The sequence below is a fragment of the Notolepis coatsorum genome (assembly GCF_963971535.1).
Source record: "Notolepis coatsorum genome assembly, chromosome: 3".
Taxonomy (NCBI): Eukaryota; Metazoa; Chordata; class Actinopteri; order Aulopiformes; family Paralepididae; genus Notolepis; species Notolepis coatsorum.
Window position 1 is genome coordinate 54704743 of NC_140167.1, and position 24239 is coordinate 54728981.

The following is a 24239-nucleotide window of genomic DNA, read 5'->3' on the forward strand; positions in this document are numbered from 1 at the left end:
CAGTTAAGCATGATTTATTGTAGTATTTTCAGTAAAAGTAAATAATAAATCAAATAATTCTACACATATACATACTATTTTTGCCATTTTTCAATGTTGAACAGGACTGTTTTATGAAGTAAACAGTATATACATAAACGTATCCAAGAAACTAAATATTAACTATTTAAGTCCCAACTTAGAAGCACCTGTCTGAATTAAATACCTCCAAAGGATCATTCTACATTAACAGCTTCTACCATGCTGACCTCCAAACATACTGTACACAATAACAAAGCAAGAGAGAGAGAGGCAGAGAGAGAGAGAGAGAGAGAGAGAGAGAGAGCGAGAAAGAGAGAGCACGAGAGAGAGAGAGAGAGAGCACGAGAGAGAGAGAGAGAGAGAGAGAGAGAGAGAGAGAGAGAGAGGGAGAGCTTCTCTCCGTCTCACCGCCTGGCTGTGCCTGCTCTCTGGACACAGCATCAGGGGGCCAAAACCTTCCGGCGCTCCAGCACCGTGTCACAATGTGTCAGCTGGCCGTCCCGGCTGAGGGGATGGCGAGGCCGCGGCGAGGCCTGGTGGGGGCGGTGGGGCGTGGGGGTGACCTTTCAGCTCAGTGTGTCTGGAAGCCCCGGCCAAGGATGGGAGAGGGGAGCGGAGGGATGGAGAGGCCACGCGTGAACGCTCTCGCTCCTCTCCCTGTGCGCCGTGCCCTGACAATAACAGACTGAGAGTACCTCTGCTTGTTTACTAAACCTGAGAGGGCAGGTGTCCATAGCATTAGCTGCTACAGAGAGTGTGTATTGTAACAGATGCCCAGGTTGAGGGAAGCAGCTTGGATGGACACTAAAGCTTTAAATATACCAGAAACTCTTTATGGTATATTGTGTACTAATATATATAAAAACTAATTTATATTATTTGCAAGTACTAGTTATTTACATCCAGAGCGCATCAGAACAACCAGCTGATAGGAAGAGCAAGTGTACTTCCTGAAGGAACTGCAGCCATTCTCTCCTGATGAAGGGGACCGTGAAGCTGAATCCCCAAACAGCTGTTTAAACTTTAAACCCCAAACCTTACATCATCCCCATCTCACTGCTGCTATGGCTGGTTTTCAAATGATAAAAACACTAAAGCTGTGGCCTCCTTGGGGGAAGACATGGTACATTCCCTCTGGAGTGATGGAGAAGATGCCAAGAAACGATTTGCTCTGAAGACACTATGGCATGAGTCTGTGTGCAGTGTTGTTATGTGTTCTGACTGACACTATGGCATGAGTCTGTGTGCAGTGTTGTTATGTGTTCTGACTGACACTATGGCATGAGTCTGTGTGCAGTGTTGTTATGTGTTCTGACTGACACACACACACTATATATATATACACACACACACACACATTATATATATATAATATATATATATATATACACACACATATGTATACGTATACAAACACACGCATATATACACACACACATATAATACACACACACATATATATATATACACACATACATACATATATATACGTATACAAACACACGCACACACATTATATATACACCAGGGCTGACCCCGATTAGTCGAATATTCGACTAATCGATCGAAAATAATAATAATAATATTATAACTTTATTTATTTTTTGTCATTCTTTCCAAAAGCAAAGAGGCCTAGAAGTGTGGCTAACGCTAATGGCGTGCATACCAGCGAGGCTAACTGCCTAAGAAAACACTGAAAGAGGATTTCACCCATCTAATGAATAGAAAAAAGCAGGAGGAAGCCGGACTAGCACTCTCAGATTCAAAAAAGTTTTAATCGCAGCCTTGAACAAACATGTTTCGAAGCAAAAGCTCCTTCGTCAGTGTTTGGCTAGCCCATCTAATGAACACACTAGACTAGACAAATATCAAGATGTATCCATCAGTGGACCAATTGCATGCTTTAGCAGAGGACAAGAAGCCTTCAGTCGACTCCTTCAGACATTAAGCACCCCCCACAGCCCAAATGGAATAAAAAAAAAAAAAAAAAATATATATATAATTTATATATATATATATTTTTTTTGCATTCATGGGGGTAGTCGACTATTAGACTATTAGTCGACTATCGGCCAAATTCGGCCAATCAAAGTCGACAAAATCCTTAGTCGGGGATAGCCCTAATATACACACACACATATATATACACACACACACACATATATATATATATACGTATACAAACACAGACACACACATATATACACACACACAAACACATATATATACACACACACACACACACACACGTCCGGCAGCACGCCTCTGTTCGTTCAAGAGTGGGACCGCGCAGGACCCGTTCCTGTCCAAAAGTTCTCATGACAACAGATGCAAAGAATTAATCACCCGCTTCCCCGCTTCCCTTCCAAAACAATGTGTGTATTTCAGAGAACAATCCCTCACAGACCAGGCCATTCAGGCCATAAAAGTGCCTTCAGTGAACAGACTGGAGGTGAATGGAGGCTTTACAATGTAAGCATGGGGACCTGGTGAGGAAGTGGCGTGACGTGATGATGTAGAATGTGGAAGTTTGGGGTTAGCGCGGCCGTACTGGCCGAAGGAAGTGGTCAGTGTTGTTAGACAGATACCAGCTGCCTTCATTATCCTGAGAAAAATGGTTGGTGGGCAAAACAAAAGGAGAATATATACAGATTAGGGTTGTCGCTTTCCCCCCCACATCAGGTTTCAACTAATCCAAAGTAAATGAGAATTCATTAACAAATTAATTAATAATAATAATTATTATTATATTATTATTATTTAATTAATAATGATAATTATTAATTAAAAAGGCAAGTAATTTTTATGACACCCTTTTTTTTCTTTTTCATAATCACAATCAATCCCAAAACAATTATTGGTTTGGGTAGTCATTGGCATTGGTTTTTGATTCGAGCACATCATTACAGTTCCATCAGTTAACATTTTGCCCGGTTCCATTGATAGTTAAAAAATATTAAAAATTCCATTAGAATTTTTTTAAATAATACACAAATTGGGACAGATGGCAGTGTGCAATACAGTAAAGATTGACTAGCCTAGCTGTTGGCCAAAAACACCTCTTCCGGAGTTTAACGCTAGGCTAGTCGATCCTTATTCGCTTCCATTTATTTGTGCTAAGCTAAGCTAGCTTGCAACCAGATGGCTTTCTATTGAACAAAGAGGAAATTGGTATCCATCTTTTTGTCAGCACATTAACCCATAATGCTGGCGGGTTCCTTTCAGTGCCAAAAACGAGATATTACGTTTTTGCTCGACAAGCGTTGAATGCCAAAAACGAGATATTACGTTTTTGGATCGTTTGATCTTTTTACTTTGATCCCCGCTCTACAGACTTGCCGGGAGCGATCTGCATCATTTTGGCACATCCCCACACACTAGAACTGCAATGCTGATCGACTATCGTCCGTGTCTGAACTGCAATGGCTTCAGGTTGATACTCAGCCTCACTTTAATTTCTCCTTGGTTAGTGCCCCCTCCTCCTGCTGGAACAGAAATTCACATTGCTCGCCTCGAAATTCCGTTGCCTAAGCGTATTTGACCATCGAAACGTGTATAGACATATACACTGGTAATCGCAATGGCGATGAGATCACTTGGAATTATTCTTCTTGGAATACCTTCTGGCTAAGGTAAGGTACATTCTATGTCTATTTTACCGAATCTGAAATGTGTTTTTCTAACGACCACAGTTCTGCGTTTCACCGGACGAATTTTTTTTTTCAGCAAACACGATCACAGTTTTGAGTTATAACGACCCCCCCACCCCCTTGATGATTTTGTGAAGGTACATATATACTAGGGCTGCACGATTAATCGTTTTTTTAAATCGAAATCGCGATTTGGAATGATGCAATTATCAAATCGCCATGCCTGCAATTAAATTATTATTCTTTTTTTTATTTAACCAGGAAGTCCCATTGAGATACAAGATCTCCTTTGCAAGGTAGACCTGGCCAAGATGACAGCAATAACATTTGCAATACATCACACAGCAATAAAATGTGCGATACATCACACAAGAACATAATAAATGTGCATGTATACAATATACAATACATCACATGTAAACACAAAGCAGAATAGTCTACATGATAGTAAAAGTGTATAATACAGGGTAATACAGTAATTTTGCAGTTGGGACCCGACTACAGAAAGCAGCAACATTCTTCTTGTAGGAAGTTATGTAATACAGATTTAAATTCACCAAGAGAGACCGGGGTGTCTAAGTGGATAATGGTCATGTAGCCCATTCCATGCCCAAGGTGCGAAGCTTGAGAAAGCTGTTCCTAGCTAACCCTGCTCAAGACAGAGAAAACATCTGAGCCGAGTAAGGAAAGGGTGGGGTTCGGGGGGGGGGGGGCATCTCTCTCTCTACTGGTTCAATTAATGTAGAAAAGTAGAAAAACGTTGCACTATAAAAACGAACTGGATAGTTGATGATAATAAACATTTAACTTCATTAGCTGAAGTATTCTAAAATCATTTAAGCCATTCTCCTTTTCTGTGTGTGTATGTGTGTGTGTGTGTGTGTGTGTGTGTGTGTGTGCATGCGTCTCATATCTGGTCTGACATCAGAGGAGTTTGATAGTATTTACTGAGGATTGCCAGATAATGTTGATATTTAAACACAAAAAAAATTATAATACAAAATAAATATACATGATCATGCAACAAAATGTAATCGCAATCGCAATATCTGTCAGAAAAATCGCAATAAGATTATTTCCCAAAATCGTGCAGCCCTAATATATACATGCCATATACCTTTGATTTGGGAGTATTTGGGGTTTCAGGGGACCAGCCAGACCAGTTTGGGCTTATTGCACATAACGTGTTTTGAAAAAAGACTGGATTATCTTGGAAATGCGCGATGTTTAGTGTGTAATAAACTACAAACTACAGCGTGTGGAAACAAACTATTATTCCCATCTTGCACTACAAGTAATGTTTGTCAAAATGAGCCACACCATGTCTCCACACAGTTATAATACAAAACACACACACAGCTTCGCAAACATAGTGAAACTATAAAGCTGGCATTCTAGGGGTAAAGATAAGCGATACGCGCGGCACTCAAAGTGTTAAGAAACAAGCACAAAACCGCCCAGACTCACAACTACAACTACTGTAGGTGCTGCCAGTTGGTGGCATCAATGTAAAAGTAGATAGTTAGTTACACTAGCTAACTAATGCAGCAATAATAATAATAATAATAATAACTTACATTTATATAGCGCCTTTCAGGAGACCCAAGGCGCTTAAACTGCCTAACTATTGCTAGCAGACCTGACAAACTGGCGAACTAATGCTAGCAGGCCTGATGAACTGGTTAACTAATGCTAGCAGACCTAATGAACTGGCTAACTAATGCTAGCAGGCCTACAAACTGGCTAACTATTGCTAGCAGACCTGACAAACTGGCTAACTAATGCTAGCAGGCCTATGAACAGGCTAACTAATGTTAACAGGCCTACAAACTGACTAACTAATGCTAGCAGGCCTATGAACTGGCTAACTAATGCTAGCAGACCTGACGAACTGGCTAACTAATGCTAGCAGGCCTACAAACTGGCTAACTAATGCTAGCAGGCCTACAAACTGGCGAGACAGCTAACCCTGATAGCTGCTACTTGTGCGTGCATATCATTCCTACATTGAGTCTGTTTATTATTTATTATTGTATTTAGTGTTCTGTTCAAGAAATCCCTCCGGCAAGCATTCAGCTAGATGAAAAAACAATGTCACTGTGTTGAGAGGCAGCTAATTCTTTGCAATTTCTCTGTGCCCCGGTCACAGTAAACTCTGAAGATACGAAACGAGGCCTTGATGTGAGCGACATTGCCCTGCTTCTTTGACTCTGCTATGATATGCCATTTTCCACATTTAGTATGAGTCACACCAAAACTCAACAGTATCTGACAACAATTTCAGATACAGTAGCGCCAGCAGGTATCAGGCTAACTACTAGTCTGGGTTAGCTAAAGTAGTAGAGAAAGCTGTGGGTCCCAAATCTCAAGCAGCACAGCTGCTGGCTGGGATTTGTGTCCGGATCAGACAGAATGCTTCTTAGCAGCTGGGGGGCGGCTTTTATGTTGTTTATATTTTGCAGTTGAAAGCGGGATAATGTGGATAATCCTGCATGAGGTGAAGATTTTGGGAGATGCAGAGAAAGGCCACAACATGTCAATGTATGAGTGAGTAAGTGAGTGAGTGAGTGAGTGAGTGAGTGAGTGAGTGAGTGAGTGACCATAATTTGCCACATGTAACCCAAGGCGGCAATCCTGCGTGCCATGAGAAAAACAAACAACAAGGCAGGAGAAAGAGAAGAACCACTGTATAGCCTACCTGTTCCAGTAGCTCCAGAACTGCTCGTTGAGGTAGGTACGGTGGCTGTAGTCGTCCCCGAACGAGGCTTTGCTCTCGATCCAGTGGACGATGTGTCCCTCCACGGCTTTTGCATGAAAAGAAACATGGAGGAAAAAATCAAACAAACTGTGATGCGGAAAATCTGCAGAGTGGATTTGGAGGGAACGCATGGCATTTTCTTTGTAAATAAACGTCACCGATTTCTATTTAGTCCAACGAAAAAGTCGAGGGAAAAATCGGTATTGCCATTTAAGGGCTTGACACTTGAATAATCATATCTCAGGTACCTGCTGAAAGGGTAACAATGAAAGCCAGCTGGGCTTAGCAGCCATTTCAGATTAAATAAAATGTTGACATTTGTAATGTGTATACGAACCAACTGGGACCTCCAGGATAATGTCAGGTGTTTTGTCGTAGCCCTTGGCTCGCAGCTGGTTCTCATCTAGGAGAGAGAAAGTTTTGCCTTTTAAAATTGGGCCTGTTACATTTGCACATTACTTTGATTTGAACATGATTCGGAGCACATTGTTTGGCAATAACAGAACCATTTTAGCTTTAACTGCACAGGGCCGGGTCATCGAAATGCAATACTTTTATGGAAGCGATCGAATTGCTAGAATGCTATTGGGTATCAAAAATTGCTTTTTTCATTCAATACCGAATTTCAATACCTAAGTAGTTCATCTCATCGGCATCAGTGAGCCAATAAAGCACGTTTGTTTCAAGATATAGGCTGGTGATTGGCTGTTTCTTATGTTCAACCAGAAGAAATGGACGACAGTGGCTCAGGAGGTAGAGCGGCCCTCTGGTAATCGGAAGGTTCCCGGTTCGATTCCGGCTTCTGGCAGCATGTTGAAGGGTCCTTGAGCAAGACCCCTAATTGCTCCTGATGAGCAGGTTGGCACCTTGCATGGTCGTCTCCACCATCGGTGAGTGAATGTGTGAGTGAATGGGTGAATGAGGCATACTGTAAGTTGTAAAGTGCTTTGGATAAAAGCTCTATATAAATGCAGTACATTTAACCAATCAGAAATTTAACAAAGCCTCTGACTGGCTCCTACAGCACACACAACACATATAACTCAGCAAAATAAGGTATCGCAAAAATGTATCGTTTTGGTATCGGTATCGAATCCCAGTATTAGCAGCAGATACTCAGCCTTATAAATACAGTATACAACCCTTCTATACCGTTCACTGTACCAGCTCAGCAGATACTAGAGATGTCCCTTGTAACACACCGGCCAGTGTCTGAGCAGCTTTTCACCCAGGCCGTGATAACAAACCCCCAGTGTTGCAGAAGAAGAAGAAAACACAGGGGACAGCAAGGCAGTGAAACCATTAGCTACATCTGCCACTTATCTGCTGCCGCTGCACAATCTTTTTTGTAAAAGCCCAGTTACTGTGCCACTCTCCAGCATGCAGTTTGGCGAGGCTTCATAAAGTATAGAGCGGGGGGGGGGGACAAGGTTGGCATTATAGTCTCTGTAAGCCTGACCCCTGCCTGCATGGGGCTGCAGCCATTGTCCTTGACTCCTGGCGCGCTTCGGCCATTATCCCCCTACAACACCTGATTTCTCCATTAAATCTCGGGCTGACCAGGTCATTCAATTCCAGGGGCCTGGCTCTTCGTCTCCAGCCAAGCTCAACTAATGGGGCATGGAGAGGAATGGAGGGGAGGGGTGGGGGTGGTGGTGTGGAGGTGTAGTGTCAGCTAGGGGTCTAGGGAGAGCTGAAGGTCTTGGTGGAGAAGCCAGGGGCCTGTGGTATGGGAAGGGAGGGGTGCATATGTGGCCCCTCTCCTCAAACCCACCGGGATGTTGACATTGTCATGCGGCGGTGATCGCCCATTTTTACATCACCTTTGATTAAAATTAATGGTCCGTTTCCCACTGTTGGGGAGCTTATTTCCAATCCATTCATCAGACGGGGTGAGGCCGCCTCAGTGGCCCTTGTACCCCTGGAACTCTTGACAGTTTTAGAACAGTCCTCAGTGCAGCCCTGCAGAAAGGTCAGCACTCCGGGCCCAACTAAATGATACGGTCTTAATGACACGAGGCAATGACTTTTGCTCTCCATTACTCATGGGACGGAGAGGATACGATAGGACGGGGCGGGGCGGGTTGGCCCTAAGTGATGAGGATGGGACGGGATGGTGGTAGAAATGTCCCGTCTTAACGATTTCACACGTTAAGACACTCCCTACCTTGACCCGGTGGTTCTGGCACGAGGAGAAAGGTGGTTGACAGGAACTATCATCACAAAGCATTCGTAAGGCAATTCCATAGTACGGAAATGACCGCGATGAAAAGACAATGTATCAAATGTTAACAGCAAAGATAAAGTATGTTAGAAACTACAGCTCAAACCATACTGGACTTTTGGGGCCGATGCCCGAAACCGATATTTAGGAGTAAGAAAATTCCGATATCAATATATTGGCTGATATTTGTGCACATTTTAAGCAAGGATCCCTCAAACGTACTTATCAAAGAGTTGTGACAAAGATATGTACTGGAGGCGGGACAAACTTTACTGTGAATATGAATGTGTGCGAGTATAAAAAAGGGAAAAAGTAACCTATTTGTACTGCATGCCAAAATAACTACCTGGTTTGGGCCTAATTCTGCATGTGACTGACATAAATGAGTCTGGCTGTAAAGAGTCTTGTGTGGTTTTATTAAGCTCATTTCCATTCAGATATATTGAAGTGAGAAGTCAAGGGAATCCTTTGAATATAGTCATGCCCATGACATTTTCCCTCCATCAAATTCATTTTTTTTTTTTTAATTATTTCTATTTATTTTTGGGCTTTCTGTATTTTTCACCCATACCAATTTAGTCGTTATGCCAATTCCCTTCCTGGTCATTGCGCGCATTGCCCCACTGTCGGCCTGGGGAGGATGTAGAACTATAACACATGCCTCCTCCGCTTCTTTTCACCCCACAGCGAGGAGTTTCACGTAACGTAACGCGTGCAGAGGTTCACGCTATTTCCCCCTGATCCGCTCCCTGCTGAACAGGCGCCCCGACCGACCAGTAGGAGTCGCAGTTTACAACGACCAGGACACATACCCCACCGGCTTCCCACCCGCTAACACTGCCAATTGTGTTAGTAGGGACGACTGACCAAGCCAGAGGTACCGCTGACAGCTGGATTCAATCCCAGAGTCTCTTGGTGGTAGGCGAGTGCTTAGTCCTAGGCTTGGGCGATATGACGGTATTACGGTATACCAGGGTATTTCGAAATCCCGTCGGTATGATTTTCAATACCGTGACGTCACAGACTGTGCGCCAAATCACAGATGCGTTGCTTGTAGTGCACAGCACGTGCCAGCAGAGGGCAGGGCAGGGCAGTCTGTCTTTCCCTCTCTCAGTCAGAGCTCAGCAGAGCCACGTGCGTGTTCCTGTGGGTCTTTCATCTCGCATGTGTGTGTTAATCTGCACAACAAATAAAGACTTATTCTTCTATAGAATGCGGTTATGGACCGGTGGCCGTCCGTTTATTAAGGTCGAATGGACCATGGGTCCACTTCCAGACATTGGATGATTGTGGATTCGGGTATCGGAGCGTTATTCTAACGTTTTGAAAATACGGATTTGTGCGTGAATGTGGACCCGGGAACACGTTGTTTGGGTAAGTAAGTTATGTTATGGTTAAGCGTATGGAAGATGAACGTACGAGTTATGAATGCCGGGAATGTATGTTTGGTAAACCGTTCCAGTTCGACTGTGTGTGTGCGTATTGGCTTCGGTGATTCACTACAGGGGTTTAACGGCTGGGTTTTGATTATCAGTTAATCAATGCAGATAAAATGTTGTGCGTCTGTATGTGTAGTTGTGTACTACTGTTGTGAGTTTGTGAGTCACATTGGTCTAATTTCAGCCTCCGTTATACGTTATTCGTTCCGTATGACTCGTTTCATATCCGTGTGTCTCGAATGTGCGCGCTGTGCAATTTGTTTACGTTGTGAACACGGGTCGCTAAGGAATTTAGGTTCAAGGTTGAAGAAAGTGCACTTTTAAGTTGAAAGAACGGCCCAACATGTTTCAATATAAGCGTCTTGTATCATTCTTAACACATTAATTGCCAATAACGAGTATACTCGTTATTGGCCGCCATGCGTTGAGTGCCAACAACGAGTAAACTCGTTGTTATGATCGTTATTTCTTTTATTCGCTATTGGCATTCATAATTCATCCAGGAAGCCTCCGGGAGCCAGCTGGACCCTGTCTGATATTGCAACGCCTCAATACCGCCGCCTGGTGGATTTCGGGCGAGTTAACACTCTAAACCGGAAGTGGCGCTCGGTGCATCAGGGAAAAAGCTCCGCCAGAGATATCTTGTAACGTGGATCAATATACACACCTCGGGTGCATTGGATCGCTTTCGAGACGCAAGAATCAATATGCTTTCGGCGTTTATTGCGTCATACAAATGGAAAATGGATCTAGCAGATCTACGTCAAATAATTGGAATCTTTTTTCTCCAGACGCATCGGCCAGAGGTAAGAGGAATCTAACGTTATTTCCAGCTTGATTGTCCATTTATTTCATTGCAATCTGTCCGATCAACGTATGGTGTCTTACTAAAGAAAGCCGTTAGTGACAATCAAGGAATCATAAACGACCCACCCCCCCCCCCCCCATTTCCTTCACGCATGATGGAGCATAATGTATATCGATCATATGCATTTGAAAATTTTAATATAGCGTGTATAGGGATGAAACGCCAATCGATAATGTATAATATGCGTCGGGGCCTATAGCGCGCGTTCTAGGAATTACTGCTATACAGTCTAAAAACACTTATATTCTCCACGGTACTAACATGACAATGTATGAATGGAAAAATATAACGTTCCCACATCCGGAACAATAGATACCCGATGTTGAATGGGCCATAGTAATGTCGATATAGCTATAATATTTAAAAAGTTATAGCCCTGCAAAGAAGGTGAGCCACTCCATAGGCTTACAGCACTGGCAGAGAGTGGTAAAGATGGGCATACTGCATGGCACCCAATGTGTTAAGATACCACAGTTATGTTGTGGATGTAAATTAACGTGTGCTTGCTTATGTAGAAACAATGCAAGATAACGAGACCTTTCATTATAACTTAGCTCCGCTCCGCTTCCCAATTCAAGGACTTTCAAGGGCATTTTAAAAAGGGCATTTAAAATTATACAATTCACTTTTAAATGTTTTTTTGGATCCGACAATTAGTTACACTTTAGATAAAAAAAATTAATTTCTTGATTGAGAACAATTTTATCATGGATGAACAAAACTTTCAATGCGAATGGTTGATTTGAATTTCAAGGACTTTTTAAGCACCTTGTTAAAAAATGAGCTGTTTTCAAGGAATTCCAGGCCTTGACTTCTTTTGGTAAAAGATCAAGCACTTTAAGCACTTCAAGGACCTTGTGCGAACCCTGTATACCCCTGTTGTTTGGTGCAGCAAGTAACCCTATTAGAATAACCGGTACATGCCAAGCTGAATGGTGGAGTGTTGTGCCCTTGACCAAGGTACTGGCATTTACAACTGGAGTTGGTCCCCGTGTGTGGCTGCCCGCTGCTCCTAAATAGTTAGGATGGGTCAAACGCAGAGGACGAATTTCACGTCTGTATGTGTAGTTGTGTACTACTGTTGTGAGTTTGTGAGTCACATTGGTCTAATTTCAGCCTCCGTTATACGTTATTTGTTCCGTATGACTCGTTTCATATCTGTGTGTCTCGAATGTGCGCGCTGTGCAATTTGTTTACGTTGGAAACACGGGTGACGGGTCGCTAAGGAAGACAAATTTCCCCAAGGGGATAAATACTTTCACTTCATGTTCTTTTAAAAATCAACCTGTTCGTCTTGTTAAAAACAAGTTCCCTAAGGAAATCCCTACAAAATAGACAATACAAATCAAATATTTCTTTAAAATAGCCTCCCTGCACTGAAAAAACACTGCGACAGCATCAATATGACGTTCATAGAAATGTTCACTCCATCCAGTAAGTTTGTATGAACAAACGATCATACTGTAAGAAAAAAAACAGAAAAGAAGAAATACAACCGTTTTGTACATCTTTGAAAACAAGACCACGTCGGTGAAGACGAGGCGACCAGGCAGGGAGGATGAAGCGCTGTGGCTGACCAAACATCAGGGCTACTTTTGAAGGTCTTATTTCTTTAAATATTCATTACGGGGCTGACGCATACATTAAACATTCAGGGGTATAAGATAACGGCTCCTGGTTGTGAGTAAATCAATGGGAGATAACACCCACTACATCAGTCACGTCCGGCTCTCCGTTTACCTAGACTACAAAAGGGCCCGGCGGTCTACTGGGCCAGATTACACTCAGTAGTGTGGGGGATGTGAGAGGCGGAGGAGGGATGGCTTACCTAGAAAGGAGAGGTTCCGCTCTTTCAGCTTGTCACGTAGCATCACCTCGTGCTCCTGACCAATAGCGCTGAGAGGAGGAAGGCGTCAAGGAGTCCAACATGGTGTATTGCAAATTCATTTTTATTGAAAGGGAAACACATTTGGGTGAAGGGGGTTTGGGTGGGGGGCGGTGCTAGACTATGAAATTGCTCAGATTAAATATTAAAGTGAAAACGTGTCAGATGAGTTGCTATGGAAACCACAAAGCCTCACTCACTGTGGCCCACGGGTTGCTGTGGTAACAATGCAAGCGTGCGGGATTGGCTAAGTGTATGTTCATGTGTGTGTGTGTGTGTGTGTGTGACTGACATCAGATAAGCTCGCTTATATATGTGTCACACTTAATGGTGCACTTGTTTGATATGCAAAGTGAGAGCCACTTGTTTTTATGCCCGTCAGCCAAACCACAATCGGAGAAGCCGTTTCCAGGTCAAAAACAAATCACACTCAATGGCCTAGGGGCAAGTTCAATCAGCATCTGCAAACATGAGCTACTCTCTCTCACGAAGCCAGAGACAGGTAAGACTCAAAACTTGTGATGTCATCAGGTATAAAGTAAAGGAGTCGCTCCATAGACAATGGATGGGAGATTTTGTGGACCCACAGAAAGAGATTTATTCAAATGTAGTGTTCTCAGTTGTGAAACAGAGATACCCGAATTAGGGATCTCCTGATCCCAATCGGAGTAATTTAATATTGAGTATCTGCCGTTACCGACACTAGTATTTTCCTAGATAATACAGCTGCACAGTGCACACTTAAAAGTTAGTACCAATCCAATGTATGCTTGGTAATTGAATAGCTATCAAAATAAATGTTTTGTATATATTTATTTATTGCCTACATCACAGCTTTCCCTGAATGGTTTCCATTTATTCTTTTAACAAAAAAAGAATCAGAATTTGATCTGGCTTAATTTAGCCGATACCGATCAATACCGATCAATTCAAATATGCCACGATTGGCTCCCGATTCCAATCTGTCCTGTCCAATCGAGATATCCCTAACCCAAACACACAGAGCATTCCCCTGGGTGCTCTCACTGTCATCTATAATATATTTCCCAATTCATCATCTATGGAGCTGCTTCAGACTTTATACCTGATGACATCACACATGTCCGTTTTATAGCACTCTGGTTTTTGGATTCAGGAGAGAGTTGTTCCGTGTTCACTAACATTTCTGGACTGTCTCAGACCATAGGAATATCAAGTAGTAGTTCTCCTTTAAGCAGCTTTCACTCCAAATCTCCAAAGTACATTTATACATTACCCAGACAGAACATTTAGAGAGCAGACAGAAGAATGAACAAAATGCCAATTTGGCAAAAGGTACACAGCCCCTGGACTCACTACTCCACTAATTCTCACAAAAAAAATAAATAAAAAATCAATGCCATTCTGAATCAGGAGACACAGTGGGCGATGCTGCCACGGAAGGCCAGATATTATATGCAAAATGTGCTCTTTCTGTAGGGAAAGTGGGAAACCAAGGTAAAACTCCTTCAGGCATTATACCACCCTGAGCACACACACACACACATCAGTCAAAAGGCCCAGCGAGCCAGACATGCGTACCCCCGCGCGGCACACGCAGGCATCAGAGCCAACCTTCTGATGTGGGGATGGAGTCCTTCCAAAGGACACAGCGGTGGGGCGGTTATCATGAACTCTCCGCGGCGGAGCGAGTGAATGCGAGTCGACGCTGGAGGGAGGACTGGGAATGAAAAGGTAAAGAGGGGGGGGCGAGGACAGAGGGCAGGGCGGGGACAGGGTTGAGCGGCTATGAACAAGAGGACCCAACACACAACACCCACGCCGCACACACACAAACACACACACAGACGAGGCACGTGCACATGCACACACACGCAAATACACACAGACGAGGCACGTGCACACGCACGCAAACGCACACAGACGAGGCACGTGCACATGCACACACACGCAAACACACAGACGAGGCACGTGCACACACACGCAAACACAAACGCAGTCCATGCTGGTCTGTTCCCCAGCTGTTTGCCCCTAAATAGCCTACGACTCCACCCCTCATGGTCGACACCGAGCCACTTCTAGGGAGGGAGGGAGGAGGTAGACAGCGAGAGAGAGAGAGAGAGAGAGAGAGAGAGAGAGAGAGAGAGAGAGAGAGAGCAAAGGAGGTAAAGAGAGAAAAGGATGGAAAGCAGACGGAGGGAAAGCTATTGTGAAAAGAAGGAGAAATACGGAGGAAGGAACAGAGTCAAAAGAGAACGAATTAACCGGTTAAAAATTTTTCCGCACGTAGTTGAAGCCGGGAACTCTCTATGCTGCTGACGTCTCTCAGGAGTCAGAACCATCCTCTCTTTCAAACTAAATGCAACAAAGGCATAGTTTCAGTTTATTGTATATTATACGGTTAGTAAAAAAAAAAAAAAAAAAAAAAAAAAAAAGTAATGATTTGTATGTTTCCTAGATAATTTGGGGTCAATAAAACAAGGCATTAGCCAAATCTAAGAAACAGGTGCATATAATAAAACACCAAAAGCCTTACGATAATATTTTATTCCTGTGGCATAGAACGCTGGGCCTGATACCACTATGTGAACACATACACACAGAGATACATTTAGATCAGCGTTTACGCTCCACCCTCCCCCTCCTCCCCCCTCCTCCCCCTCCTCCCCCTCCTCCCTCCAGCGCCTCCCGTCCCCGGTAACGGTGATGCAGGGGGGGGGGGGGGGGGGGTGGCAGGCGGAATGAAACACTTCCTCTGTGAAGCAGAACTTTTATGTCAGGTGAAGCCAGACACATCTCATCCCCTTCAATAGCTCCTCGTCAATTTCAGGCTTAAAATTTTATGGGATAGGATACTGTTTGATGCAGTCTACCAGCGGTCCATAACAGCAGTCATTTATTGTGCACTGAGAAGAGAGAGAGGGGGGGTGGGGACAACGACGACACATTATGGCGTGCACGGGGATGGGGGGAGAGGGGAGGGGGGGGTGAAGGAAGGAAGGGAGCTCGTACACCCGTTTAACAGCGCCAGGGAGGGGGGAGAGGGGGGGGTGAAGGAACAGCACCGGGGAGGGAGAAAACACAGGAGACGCCGGGCCGATTGGCAGGCATGACCGCCGGCTTTCCATCGGCAAAATGTGAGTTGGTGCACTTGTCTGTCAACAAGGTACAGTAACATTAAAAGAAGCTAGAAAATTAAGCAGACAGACACAAACTCTGCTACCATAATCAGCTAAAATAATCTAAATGAATAAAATAAAATAAATAAAAATAAGTATTTCAGGGGGTATATCATGCAATTAGCTCATGTTACATAATTAAACAATTTAAAACTAAAACAAAAGCATGCATGTCATTGTCAACTTGGATCAACTGGAATTTGAAGGTAAACAAACACACTCACCTGGTAGATGTGATTGGCTAGAGTCTGGTCTGGAATCAAAGATGGCTCCTTCAGCATGCCGCTGAGGACCGGCTTGGAGGCTGACAACACATGTAGACAGGAAAGAGAGATAGATGCACGGAAATCCATAGTGAGATATCGTTGGTGTGGGGGTGGAGATGACAACCAAACGTCACAGTTTGTCTGGCCTATAGACATCATGACCGCTTTGAGGATGTAACGTGGGCCGGAGACAGACAAAGACGGAGTAGGAACAGAGGACATAAAGACATTAATGACAGGTTTAACATAATTCACCGTGCCGCTGTTAGTGTAGTATTTCTCCCTTTAGTCCATTGGCTGGCTGCTTGGAGCCGATACAGATTCCCCACAGATAAATGTTTCAGTCCAGAGCACAGGAGCTCCATGTAGTTTATCTAGGTTATGAGTGATGACTATTTTGCATCTCTCGTCCCCCATCCCTGCTCCACTAACATTATAAATCAGCGAGGCCTGCTGGATTGATTTCACAGTACTGCAACAGCACAAAAAAAATAAAAGAAATTCCTTAAATCATTTCTTAAAAAGATTTGGATTAAATGGATTGTATCATTGTGTGACGAAATGGTGGAGGAACATCATTTTAGTGATATATACACTCTGTGCTGACAGACTGCGCGGCATTACTGACAATATCAGGGAATGCTTACAGTCACATTTCAGGCTTGGGTGGTGCCTTATAGCAGCACCGCCGAGGGCTTCCAGAGCTCCTCTAGTCTAGATAGAAGCCAGAAGACAGGATACCTAATTATGTGTAGATTTATAGAAACAGATAACAACACAGAGTTAAAAGCCTCCTGATGGGAGAAAGACAACTCGAGGGACCCGGGTCTGGCTTTTATAACAGCTGATTTGTGATCTATAAGCCCCTATTAAATTAACCTCATTATGAGAAAACATCTTTTGCTAGAACCCGTAAAAGAAAAGGAAAAAACCTCAGAACCTCCCTCTCCTGGTCCTCCCTCCCTCCCTCCTCTGCCTTTGTTTTTGGTTATCAGGAGGAGGTGCTGCCTCTGCCGAGTGACTCCATCTCCTTCCTCTCCTCCTCCTCCTCATGTTGAAAGAGAGGAGAGAGGACAAAGACCAGTCAGCAGCACTCCCTCCTCTCTCTTTCTGCTCCTTACTTTGTATCCATCTCTCTCTCTTTCTCTGCCTCTTCCCATCCATCTCCATGTCCATCTATCCTGTCCTCATCCCTCTCTCTCTTCCTCTCTCCCCCCCCCCCCTCTCTCTCTCACTCTCTTGTGTTTTTACTCCTTAGCTCATTTTTCTCCTGGATCGGTGTGTTCTCGGGGCAGATCCATACCAGGCTCTCTCTCTCTTTCTCTCTCTCTCTTTCTCTCTCAGCAGCAGAGCGGACGGTGGTGAGGGAAGAGCGTTATATTTTCCCCTTGAGTTAGGACACCTCATGACAAATGATAATGGATAATCAATAAAGCGGGAAATATGAGGCAGCAAACTTTATGAAGCCGGGAGACGTATTACTCCCCAACAACACCGGTTTCCCTTTAACAAAGTCACGACTCGGCTGTGCCTAATAATCTGAAGGAAAATCAAAGGAGCCACAACCACATCAGCAATATTGGCAACTTATTCCACTTTAATGGCATTTTCATTGATTTCCCCCCCCTTCCTAATGGCTGTTTTATAGATTTGACGCTGCTTCGGCAAAACAGTAGCGTGTAATAAACCTCCCCGAAGGCAAACGGCGGCCATTAAAGCTCTTGTCTTACTAGCGCTCATAATTGGAGGTTGACCACCACCACATTTTGGTCTCTCGCACACACACACAGAGAGACACACACACACACACAGAGACACACACACACACACACACACACACACACACACACACACACACACACACACACACACACACACACACACACGTCTAGACGTCTCCCCCTCAGTCTATTTATTATTTTGATATTTTCTAGACGATAAGTGATAGATTCTCTTCCTCCTCTGGCTCTTATTTTTTATTTTTTTTTGAAGGATGAGGTTAAAAATAGCCATAAAGGGGGTGACCTTGGCGCCGACATTGTGGAGTTTCAGCCGAGCGTTGACCTGATGAAAATGAAAGCCCGGGCCGCTAATAAATCAGGCTGCTTTTTAAAATGAGTTTACCCTAATGCCCATTCATCACCGGCCGTAATGCCATTTGCAGGCCCGGGATTTCGCCGCCCGTGCGCAAACACCGCAGTAAATAACAACAGGCCCCTCGCATCCCTCGCATCGCTGCAGCCTCCCAACATCAGCATACATTTATTAAAGACGCCCCCGCCACGCGCAGCAGCCTCCATGCCACCTTATGCTCCTCCTAGCAGAGAGAGAGAGAGAGAGAGAGAGAGACACACACACAGAGAGAGACACACACACACACACACACACAGAGAGACACACACACACAGAGAGACACACACACACAGAGAGAGACACACACACACAGAGAGAGACACACACACACACAGAGAGAGACACACACACACACAGAGAGACACACACACACCGGCGCACGACACAAACACACACGTGGAGGGGAAATAAAAGGGCATAATCTGAGGAACCCCCGCATATGGAGAACAAAGCCTCGCAGCACGGCGTCGTACCTTGTAAACATTTGCCAAAATTTACTGTGTTGGTATAAATTCAGACTCCGTATCACGTCGTCAACATCTGAGGAGAAGCCGCGGAGAAGAGAATAATAGACGGGGGAGAGACGCTACTGTACGTCTCCACTGGGATTTGCTAAGGAAAACAGCCAGTGTAAACAAATCGCAAAACATCCCCGTATTAGCCTGTATAGTTTTCATATCCCCACCGACAAAAACAAGATAAACCGCACACACAGACACACATAGACACACACACAGACACACACACAGACACACATACACTGACAAACAAATTTACCGGTAACAGCAGCATAACCTTGGCTTGATTTCATCTCTATTTCTCGCGTCATTTGTATCTATTCCTCTTTCTCCTTCCTCCACTAGGGTGAAAAAGTCATTATCTCAAAATACAAAACATAAAAAATGCGGAGAAATCTCATTAGATGGCAACATTTGTTGGAGGATCGTAATAAACAGTAACGGATGACGATCGTTATTACCCCTGACACTGATGAGCTCCTCTGCAAGTTTGTTTATTAATTAAAAAAAACACTTTTCTTTTTTCCAGAGGGGTGGGATGGGGTGTGGGTACTTACACAGCCCCAGTTACATCCTCTGTACACCCCCGCCCCCCCACCACACACACACACGTTCCCATGCACAAGCCATTGAGCTGTGGAGGGGCGCTCGTTCATCAAACTTCATGGAGCAAGGGAGAGACGGCTCCTGATAATGCGCGCCGCTAAAGCTGATTTTCCATGATGAATCTCGGAGCATATAAATTGGCTAATATCTGAAAACATTTACAGATACTAGAGGAATTGACTACTTGTGGGACATGATGGATGAGGCTCTCCGACACCGGCCGACAGCTCTGCAAATCTCTGCGGCTGCCTAAAGCCCCTCATTTGATTTTCCAATTTACTCCTTTTAAATTTATCCTTCCGTATAGGAGAAAAAAAGGAAGATGGGAAAGAGGGAGAGTGGGAGAGGAAGGAGGGGAAACTGTGTTGTTTCTCTCTCTCTCTCTTTTCTGTCTGTGTTGTGTGTGGTGATGGTAGCGATAGTGTGGGGGTATTGGTGGTGGTAGTGGTGGTCGTGGTGGTGATGGTGTTGGTGGTAGTGTTGTTGTGGTAGTAGCGATGGTGGTGGTAGTGGTGGTGTTGACTTTAGTGGTGGTGGTAGTAGTAGTAGTAGTAGTAGTGGTGGTGGTGGTGTTTGTAGTAATAATAATAATAATAATAATAATAATAATAATAATAATAATAATAATAACAATAATAATAATAATAATAAACTTAATTTGTATAGCACCTTTCATACAGAAACTGCAGCTCAAAGTGCTTCACAACAGAAGAAAGACGTAAAAATAAAATGAGCACATAAAGTGCAGACATAAAATCACAGTTTGTTACATTAGGATCTAACATCCCACCTTGTTTATGGTTTGATTCAGTTTTAAATAGACAATAATAAAAATAGTAAGATAAAATAGACAGAGTAAAATAGTGCAATAGTGCAGTGCAATAAAATTGTAGAATAGAATAGATTAAAATATATACCGGTATATATTTTACAGTGCAATAAAATAGTTCTGGATTACTGTTCAACAGTTCAAAGTCGTCTTTACCTTCTCTGTTTGGTATCCACAGTTTAAAACTTGACAGTCTTCCCTCCTGTTTTATACCCACTTTGACCCTTTGAACCTCCCACCCAGGGCAAACCTCCCTCTCAGGGTGCAGTTCCCTCTCTCAGGGTGCAGTTCTAGGCCTGGGTCCTACACAGTTGTAAAGCCCGACAGTCTCTTGTTTGATACCCACACAGTTTAATACCTGACAGTTTTGAACCTGTAATAAAAAGCAATATAGAGTAAAATAAAATACAGTGCAATAATAGAATAGTAGAATAGAACAGATAGTAAAATTATGCAATAGAATGGACAAGAGTAAAATAGTGCTACAGTACAATCAACAGCGGGGTGTATTAGAAGGCTATGGTGAAGAGGTACGTTTTTAGCTTATTTTAGAAAATATTAAGAGATCTAGCTTCCCTAATGTACATAGTTAGTGTGTTCCATAACTTTGGTGCATACCGTAGTTTGCAAAGGCTGCATCCCCGATTTTTTTTAGTAGTGGTAGTGGTGTTTGTAGTAGTAGTGGTGGTAGTGGTAATAGTGGTGGTGGTAGTAATGGTGGTGGTAATAGTGGTGGTGGTAGTAGTGGTGGTAGTAGTAGTGGTGTTGGTAGTGGTAGTAGTGGTGGTGGTAGTAGTAGTGGTGGTAGTGGTAGTGGCGTTTGTAGTAGTAGTGGTGGTGGTGTTGGTAGTGGTAGTAGTGGTAGTGGTAGTAGTGGTGGTGGTGGTAGTGGTGGTGGATGATGGTAGTGGTAGTGGATGATGGTAGTGGTGGTGGATGATGGTAGTGGATGATGGTAGTGGTAGTGGATGATGGTAGTGGTAGTAGTAATAGTGGTAGTGGATGATGGTAGTGGTAGTGGATGATGGTAGTGGTGGTGGATGATGGTAGTGGATGATGGTAGTGGTGGTGGATGATGGTAGTGGTGGTGGATGATGGTAGTGGTGGTAGTAGTAATAGTGGTAGTGGATGATGGTAGTGGTGGTAGTAGTAATAGTGGTAGTGGATGATGGTAGTGGTGGTAGTAGTAATAGTGGTAGTGGATGATGGTAGTGGTGGTAGTAGTAATAGTGGTGGTGGATGATGGTAGTGGTGGTGGTGGATGGTAGTGGTAGTAGTAATAGTGGTAGTGGATGATAGGGAGATGGTATCTTCCATGCAGGAGGAGCCTGGTCCCTGAAGAGGTTACTGGGGCAGAACTGATCTGCTTCCACCTGATTCTCCCTGATAGCAGCAAGATGAGACTGTGTACAGTGTGTGTGTGTGTGTGTGTGTGTGTGCGCGTGTGTGTGTGTGTGTGTGTGTGTGTGTGTGTGTGTGTGTGTGTGTGAGTGTGTGTGTAGCAGTAGTAATAGCAGGTCTGGGGCAGCTCCACCATAGAGAGAGAGGCTCCCCAGGTCAGGCCATTAGACTGCAGCAGAGGCTGACTGGAGCTCCTCTGCTGAAAAGGAGTAATTAGTATACTTGTCAAGTGAAGTGCCACGACGCTGCTTACCTCCCTTACACCCACCCTTACACACATGCATGCACGCACACACACACCAGTGATTCCCCCCTTCCTTACTTCCTCCTGGCTAATGAAGTACCCTTGCTCTCATTATTTGAAGAAAAGCTGTATACACACCCCAGCTCTGCCATATTGGGGAGAGAGCTGTGTGAGAGTGGAGAGACTAACACTTAAGGAGCAGAGAGGAGGATCCATAACAATAACACTGGGATAACTGAGGAGATTGTACGAGGTAACCACATCATATAAATATGCAGGTATCAACCCATCTGAACCGCTCTATTCTCAAAACCATTATGGGTTTTTTTTTTTTTTGCAAGGAGGAAAGCCCGGGATCGCCGTAGACTCCTGCCGTTCTCACAGTGTTAACATCAAACGCGGGACATTTATAACCTTGCCTACGCGGCTTCTGTGAAGGAATGTGACAATAAATCTTATGGCGGTCGAATCACATAGTTACAAAACACGCAGTGGCAATCTAATCTGGAGTTGGGCCTTGGGAAAATGGAAAAGGTCAAATAGCTAGCAAAATTGCCTCCTCAAAAAATAAAAAAAATAAAAAAAAGCGCGTCTAAATCTAGAGGCACGTCAACTCATGTCAGAGAAGGAAAAAATAGGGATGGAGAGATGGAGGGAGGTAAAGAGGGGGAAAAAGAGAACAGGAGCTACGCCAATCTGCTTGCTAGACTTCTGACAAGTAGCGTTTACTATTCTAGTATGGGAATAAAAACATGGCTGGGTGCAGTATGATAGCAACCATGAGGCAGAGCAGTGGGGCTAAAATACACATTAACTGAGAGACATTTAGATGGTGGCGAGTCTGGCAGACCCATAAATACTATCCAAATAACACTAGGAATGCTAGGTCCATATAACACTAGGAATACTAGGTCCATATAACAACACTAGGAATACTAGGTCCATATAACACTAGGAATACTAGGTCCATATAACAACACTAGGAATACTAGGTCCATATAACAACACTAGGAATACTAGGTCCATATAACAACACTAGGAATACTAGGTCCATATAACACTAGGAATACTAGGTCCATATAACACTAGGAATACTAGGTCCATATAACAACACTAGGAATACTAGGTCCATATAACACTAGGAATACTAGGTCCATATAACACTAGGAATACTAGGTCCATATAACAACACTAGGAATACTAGGTCCATATAACACTAGGAATACTAGGTCCATAACACTAGGAATACTAGGTCCATATAACACTAGGAATACTAGGTCCATAACACTAGGAATACTAGGTCCATATAACACTAGGAATACTAGGTCCATATAACAACACTAGGAATACTAGGTCCAAATAACACTAGGAATACTAGGTCCATATAACACTAGGAATACTAGGTCCATATAACACTAGGAATACTAGGTCCATATAACACTAGGAATACTAGGTCCATATAACAACACTAGGAATACTAGGTCCATATAACACTAGGAATACTAGGTCCATAACACTAGGAATACTAGGTCCATATAACACTAGGAATACTAGGTCCATAACACTAGGAATACTAGGTCCATATAACACTAGGAATACTAGGTCCATATAACAACACTAGGAATACTAGGTCCATAACACTAGGAATACTAGGTCCATATAACACTAGGAATACTAGGTCCATATAACAACACTAGGAATACTAGGTCCATATAACACTAGGAATACTAGGTCCATATAACACTAGGAATACTAGGTCCATATAACACTAGGAATACTAGGTCCATATAACACTAGGAATACTAGGTCCATATAACAACACTAGGAATACTAGGTCCATATAACACTAGGAATACTAGGTCCATATAATAGAAATACTAGGTCCATATACGAATAGGACTACTAGTCCATAACACTAGGAATACTAGGTCCATATAACACTAGGAAATAATACTAGGTCCATATAACACTAGGAATACTAGGTCCATATAACACTAGGAATACTAGGTCCATATAACACTAGAAATGCTAGGTCCATATAACACTAGAAATACTAGGTCCATATAACAACACTAGAAATACTAGGTCCATATAACACTAGGAATACTAGGTCCATATAACACTAGAAATACTAGGTCCATATAACACTAGAAATACTAGGTCCATATACGAATAGGAATACTAGGTCCATATAACACTAGAAATACTTGGTCTCTATAACGTTAGGAATACCCGGTCC

The 24239-nt window shown here is 43.4% G+C and overlaps 1 protein-coding gene across 2 annotated transcripts in view; it reads right to left on the reverse strand.

Moving 5' to 3' along the window:
- Nucleotides 1-24239, reverse strand: part of cdin1 (CDAN1 interacting nuclease 1) — a 146906-nt gene that overhangs the window by 61616 nt on the left and 61051 nt on the right. For both annotated transcript variants that reach the window (XM_084311652.1, XM_084311651.1), the window contains 5 exons: nt 16228-16307; nt 15681-15730; nt 12789-12856; nt 6767-6832; nt 6370-6475 (listed from right to left, as the gene is read on the reverse strand). In XM_084311652.1, the coding sequence (XP_084167778.1) occupies nt 6370-6475; nt 6767-6832; nt 12789-12856; nt 15681-15730; nt 16228-16307 (370 nt within the window). The remainder of the gene's footprint in view (nt 1-6369; nt 6476-6766; nt 6833-12788; nt 12857-15680; nt 15731-16227; nt 16308-24239) is intronic.